Source organism: Plodia interpunctella, chromosome 24 (assembly GCF_027563975.2).
Source record: "Plodia interpunctella isolate USDA-ARS_2022_Savannah chromosome 24, ilPloInte3.2, whole genome shotgun sequence".
Lineage (NCBI taxonomy): Eukaryota > Metazoa > Arthropoda > Insecta > Lepidoptera > Pyralidae > Plodia > Plodia interpunctella.
The window spans coordinates 345,286-351,963 of NC_071317.1; the positions used below are offsets into that span (position 1 = coordinate 345,286).

General features: G+C 37.5%; 1 protein-coding gene across 1 annotated transcript; it reads right to left on the bottom strand.

Annotated features, from left to right (window-relative positions):
* Positions 1-2: 2 nt before the first annotated feature.
* LOC128680579 (heparanase-like) lies at positions 3-5,428 on the bottom strand. Its single transcript, XM_053763818.2, has 7 exons — positions 5,221-5,428; positions 4,470-4,614; positions 3,784-3,979; positions 3,091-3,295; positions 2,094-2,325; positions 1,592-1,836; positions 3-1,220 (listed from the first exon to the last, which is right to left on the bottom strand). The coding sequence occupies exons 1-7, from the start codon at positions 5,379-5,381 to the stop codon at positions 98-100; spliced, it is 2,307 nt and encodes a 768-aa protein (XP_053619793.1). The 5' UTR covers positions 5,382-5,428; the 3' UTR covers positions 3-97.
* Between the last annotated feature and the right edge of the window lie 1,250 nt (positions 5,429-6,678).

The window sequence follows — 6,678 nt, forward strand, 5'->3', positions numbered from 1 at the left end:
TTTCAGTTAAACTTTTTAATTCAGACTACAAAAAGTATAAAATATAATACAATCATATTTACATAATAACTTAATTAAATTTTCTATAAAATCTTAGTTATTCTAAAAGAGTAAGGGCGTTCCAAACTCTATTTAAGTTTGTATTCAGTTCTCCTAAAACAGAGAATACATTTTGGAATGTTGACTTGATGAGTCCATGATCAGGATGTTCACTGAGGTTGATCATCGCTCCATCGTTCAATAACTTAGTTTTGACCAGTATCTGCCCGTCTTTAGATTTGTCATCTAAATATTCAATGTCATTTTTATCTTCCACATCCATCTCCATTTTATCCAATTGTTTCTGAATTTTATTCAACATCTTCCAAATCTTCGGACTGTCTATTGTCTCTTCTTCGATTTCGTTCTCAGAATCTTTCATTTGTTTCTTTAGTAAGTTTTGTTTTTCAGTAAATACGACACCTCGACGCTTTCTCGAAACTTTCTCCTCGTTAACTTTTATATTATCCAAATTGTCGGTCCTTTTCTCAGCGGGACACTCGAAATTATTTGTATTAACTTTGTTTTTAGAAGTTTTGAACTTAATCTTTTCGTTTTTTACATTTTTTATATTACTACGTTTGCCTTTTAGTTGTAAAAGGTTTCCAAGTAGTCCATTTTTACTTAAATCTAAATCGAGTATTCTTTTTCTTTCTTGTCTAGGTTTGAATAAATGCTTTTTAATTCTTGCAAGACTTGATTCGTCAATATGGCGTTTCTTCCTCAAATTTCGCGGATGTGACGGCAACTCTTGAATATCATCATGAAAATTGGCTTTGTTTCCAAAAATATTGAATATCTTTTTCAAATTCTCGTTCAAATTATCTATAGTTTTTTTCAATGCTGGATTTTTTACTTCGTCACAATTCTCGTGGCCGTCCAAATCGGAAAAATCATCTGATTGATCTGCAATATTTGCATAATCAAAATCTTCTATAATAGATCTCTTTGAAATCCTCTTTCCTTCATCGTATGTGACTTCTACGGCTTCAACCAGGTTCGTTTCGTTACTGTTTTCTTTATAATCGTAACAGGCATCAACTTTTGTATTAGCGAGTACCCAGAATCCAAAAGATTTTGGAGGCAGGTTGATAAGCAGCGTTTTATAAGGTCTCACGCGTTTAATTGATGGCTTGATATCTCCTTCGCGAGACATCACATGTCCGTTCACGATTATTTCACTGAAAAAGTTAGTTCTACATTAAATTTTATACACACTTTTACGGATACGATCTTTTTAACTAACTTCTAACTTACACAAATCAGAAAACATAAATTGTGTGCCTTTGCCACAGATATTATTTTATTAGTATAGTATTAGTATAATCCCGGAATTTCTTATTGACATGGAGTTAAATAGAATCACATGGGACATTGTTATTAATTGTGAAAACCTGTAATTGGCCCTAAAATGTTTATTTTGTAAGGTAGCTAAATCTATAAAATAAGAAAAAGTAAGTTGGTTTGGCCCTGTTTTGTTAGGACCGACTACAACATTATGTCGGGAATCTTGATTATCATTTGCAGATAGATTATATATAGTAACACTCACCCGCTCTCATCATAGCCGAGTATAAACTGCATGATATCACCGCCTTCCTCTCTTTTAGACAGCTTCACTGAGAATCTCGCGGGTTCATCGTCCATGTTCACTCCGTACAATGTCACGGCGCCAGGAACAACCTTGCGACGCAGCGATGTACAGTGCGCGAATAAAGCGGCCTTGTCTGATTCCATGTCGACGTTGAGTACTCGCTCGCCGACCAGGTTCTTGAAGAGCAGTGCCATATAGAAACTCTGGAATTTATTATGATAATAGTTAATATTATGAGAAGCTTGTGGTTCCGCGCCAGTATAAGGCCACTCCATATCCTCCCGTGGATGTCGTACGAGACGACTAATTGACACAACCTAGGCAACAATAGCATTCCCAAGAAGGGTTGTCGTCAGACAGGCGGCCAGTTGTAAAATCACAGCCAATTCTTAAAGTTATTGTTTATAACGTCACAGCTCCGGGAAGATGTGTTAGGAAGAGAGAGAGATTATGATCTTACCAGGGTAGGTTCAGAGAGTTCGTTCTCTCTCATCTCGGTATAATGCACGGCGAAGCCATTCCTGGCGGAATAACCGAGGCTGGCCATCCAATCAGCGGCCCTCTCTAGCTCGTTGTAGTCGGAGCGAGGCCGCTCCGTAATCCAGAGGGGGGTGGCGCTGGCGCTGAGGAGCTTGAGCAACTTCAGGCGATCGTGCTCAGACATGCGCTCGAGTTGGCGCGAGGACGAGTTGCTATAATTTTAAAAGCATTCTTATTAATTATTAGCGGCCCGTCCCGGTGAAACTATAATAAAAATACACAAAAACCAAATCCTTTCTCTTTTTAATATTAGTATGGATTATTGTGGTAATCCACACTAGTCCATAAATTAGTAATAGTGTAGTTGTTTAATGACACATATTCTGGACCATAAAACTTAGATATTACTGAAGCCCGCAACTTTTTAACGCAAGGTAGGTACAATCTATATATTGCTATCTTCAACCTATAATATATCCTTAGTATAGGTACCTTTCAACGCGCAAGAAAGAGCGATAGGATGTCAAAAAAAAGAGAGTAATATCCAGAACTACCTATCATTATATTTATTAGCGAGAGAAGCGGTGGCGTGGTGTAATGGTTAAGACGCCCACCTATGAATCAAATGGTCCCTGGTTCGAATACTACGTGCCACAGGAGTTTGTTTTTCTTTTTATAATCTGACTCATATAGTAGTTTTCATCGACCACAACTTGCTTTCCAGAAGTAAAACATCATGAGAAATGATGATTTTATCATCTAGAATTTGTAATAGAGAAGGCAATGGAAGACCACGTCCTTAATATTGCCAAGTAAGCCGTGTGTGTTTCCTTCCACTTAATGACCACGATCCTCAGCCATGATGAATACAGACTATAAGGAAGGAAAACTGGTTAATATTGAGCATTTTTTTTATATTTCTACATGTGTTATTAGCTGCAAGTTAAAAAAAAATACTTTTGTTTTAAAGTCCTTACCCATTCAATAGAACCGCATCCATCATCTCCAGTGACAGCGAGACGTAATCTTTGAAGTCGCTTTTGGAATCTGCTTGCAGGCAATTGGTGACGTCACCTCCGACCACCTTCCAGTCCAGAGTCTGCCCTGGAGCGAAGGTCTCCACGATGACCCGGAGTGTTTGCAGGTCATTGAGATATTCCTCTATTGACTGGTCTGCGCATTCTAAAAATTAAATGTTTGATTTGAGAGCTATGTCCAAAATTATAGTACTTCAAAGCCAAGCGGCTGCGCGGTCATTACAATCCGTCAATTTACTTGAAGAAGGAATCATTTCCAAAATCAATCATTCAAAAAATTGACATTACTACAGTACAGAGTAATTAATGTAAAGTCATATAGTAAACTCATTCTTGGCTTTGTTAAAATTTGAAAAATTGTTATGACAGCGCGACCGCAGCTGCTGTTGCAGTCGAAACGCTCTGCGAACTACCCTTGTAGGTGATGTATTTTAAGTCACTTGCTCTTATTTTAGGTAAAGGTTTAGGTAACCCGGGACCTCGTCAGAGTAGTAGAGTGCTAAGTTGTGATTATTTTTGCCTCTGCAGCGCGCGAACGTTTTGTACTGCGTTTTAATTATAGGGAACTGTAGTTTTTCTGTTATGTGTTTGTTACAGTGGGTCGAACAAACGATTTATATGTAAAAACCTTACCATATCCTAGTTGCCAGAACATCTTGCCAATATTGACCTTCTCAGCCAGAGTCATCAAGCGCAGGGCCGCGTTGGGGTCCCACATGTGGTTTCTGGTCTGCTCTCGGTTGTTCAGTGCGAAGACCAGGTCGAAACCCGTTGTCTTCGCCCATTTGGCGAACTGCTTCCATTGGCTGTGACTGACTGACAGTTTTTCCTATAAAAATGAGTTGTTAAGTCAATAAAAATTCTAACAAACCAACCGGAATAAGGTTCGATTAACCTTAAAAACCAAAAAAAAAAATTAACACTGGATTCCTCAGAGGATAATTTGCCATGAGTCAGACTGGTATACAAACTCATTGTGACACGATCATTCGAACATGGACCTTTCAATGTGATCAGTGGCTCTTAGACAGCTTTTATCTATATTTCTCTCTCTTATAATCATGTTTCCGGTTGCATTCTCAGCCGTTAAACGTCGTAATTTCTCGAATACCATCATCAGCTCAGCCAATCCACGTACGCGACTTCCAATAACTCTCTCTCACTCATTTATTAAGCGTTATCCCGATTGCTTCCTCAAACATTGAACGTCAGAACCCATAGCCTTTTTGTCTCCACTTCGCGCGGTCGTCGGCATCCCTACATTTCAAATCATACGACCTCGAATACCATACAGGATCAATAAGAAATATAAAACTTACAATAACATGCCGCTTCTTGCCAGTTTTGATGTCGTTATCTGCGATAGAAATGCTGTTGTTGAAGAAGATCAGACGAGACGTGGACGGCCCGGCGATGCGTAGGTATGCTGGAGTCAGGGAAGACGCCATGCAGAAGCATTCGTTACTGAAATGACGTAAGTTATTATTATTAAATAACTAGCAACCAGCCCCAGCTTCGCTGGGGTAGAACTATTCAATTATAGACCTAAATCTTACTTTTTAAATATGACAAAGTCTTGTTTATCTGTCCTTCTTTCACGAAACGAAGCAATGAATGAACGTGATTTTTTGGGTGGAGATAGTTGGAAGTACGTAAAGTGCCCTAAGCTACTTTTTGCCAATTAATGAATTTGTAGCTACCACAACATTACCACCACCATTACCATACCGAACCGTTACCTTCACCATATAACAGAGCTGCGTACTTTCTCTGTTTCTTTGCGACGGAGTGAATAAATATAGTGCTTGTGCTTGTGTGTGCTTTTTCTTGGTAAATCCTTGGTTTTGGTTATATGGTGAAGGTAACGGTTCGGTATGGTAATGGTGGTGGTAATGTTGTGGTAGCCACAAATTTATTTCAAATTAGTGTTTTACATACAATCATGATTTCACATCGAAAACAGACATTTGATAAAAAAATATCATTTTATTTCGAAACGAAAAAATATTAATGTTATAAAATGAATTAAGTACGAGTACGTAGGTAAGTACATACAATAAAAAAACTTACCTGTTAAATTTATCCGTGCTACTGAACAGGTACTTAGGATCCACCGTGAAACTCAGAAACCTTGGGTCCACACTGTTTACATGTTGGTCTGTACCAATCTTTACTTTAAATGTGTCAGCAGAAACCCACGGAATCAGGGCTAACAAGTACCAGGGCCCCATGATGTGTGAAGAGGTTAGGACCGTGCAACCAAAATGAGCATAAATCTGACATGACTATAGTTTTATTGCATACAACAGGAAGTTACGTGGAGAATTGATGTTTAAGGCAATTTATGTAATGTCTGAATTCGTTGCATTGTTTTATTTTTTTCTGCACTGTATTTCTCGTTATATTCTGACCTGTGATGCTCCAAAATTTAGGAATCACATAAAAACAGACCTTTGAAATTAAAATTAGAAGATTTTTAAATCATAGTCTTGTCAAAAGCCTTATAGGTAACTTGAAGTGAATCATATAATGTGTTAGCAATACCACAATCGATATGAAGGGAAGTCACGAAAAATCCTGTAAATAGTAAGAAGATTTAAAAATGCTTATTTACCATTAACAAGTGGATGACTATTAAATTTACCGTCAAATTACATTACTAAAATTTAATTATATTTTTTTTCTTTTTTCTTTATTTTACCTATAACATCAAACTTTTTAATTGCCATCTGTTTGGCCCTAAGGATTGCATCGAAATCCTTATGGCAACAAATCCTCCTGATGTTAATTTTTTATGTTGTTAAAGTCTCACTTAAATAAATCCAAACACCTAAAAAAATACCGTTTCGTTATAGAAACTGCAGCATTAAATCGCTGACGACATGACTGCGTTTGCAGAAAACGCATGTGTGTTCACGATTGTTTGTTTCGACGGTGCAAGTAGCAATGTTACTGATGTCACGTAGGTATTACACCTTCGGGCTTAGCCCCTCGTGACCGAAATGAGGTTAAGTATACAACCTATAACAAAATGACTATAATATCTGTATTTTTTTTTGTGTTAGCTATAACATGTCCCACTGCTGGGCAAAAACCTCGTCACTCCCTTTCCACATATATACGACGTGAGATTCCTGAAGTTTTATGTCAGCTCAACGCTATCGTCGAACGCCTGCCTAGGCGTTCGACATTGCATGCGTAAACATTGCGTAATAGTTTGTATGCTTTTAAATCAAAATCAAATCATTTATTCAGAAATTAGGCCTTCACAGGCACTTTTTCACGTCATAATCTAAATTAAATGGTTTACCAAAGCTACAAACTACTAGCATTTCGGAACGACCACTGCTGAGAAGAAATGCCGAAAGAAACTCATTCAAACAGTGTTGGTCCCTATTATGCCAGAAGGGCTTACCATTTTTTAAATATAAATTTATGTATAATTCTTTATCAGTAATATAACATGTAAGTACATAATAAAGTACATGGTCAAAAGGTATACTGAAACATATTATGATTGTGATCAAG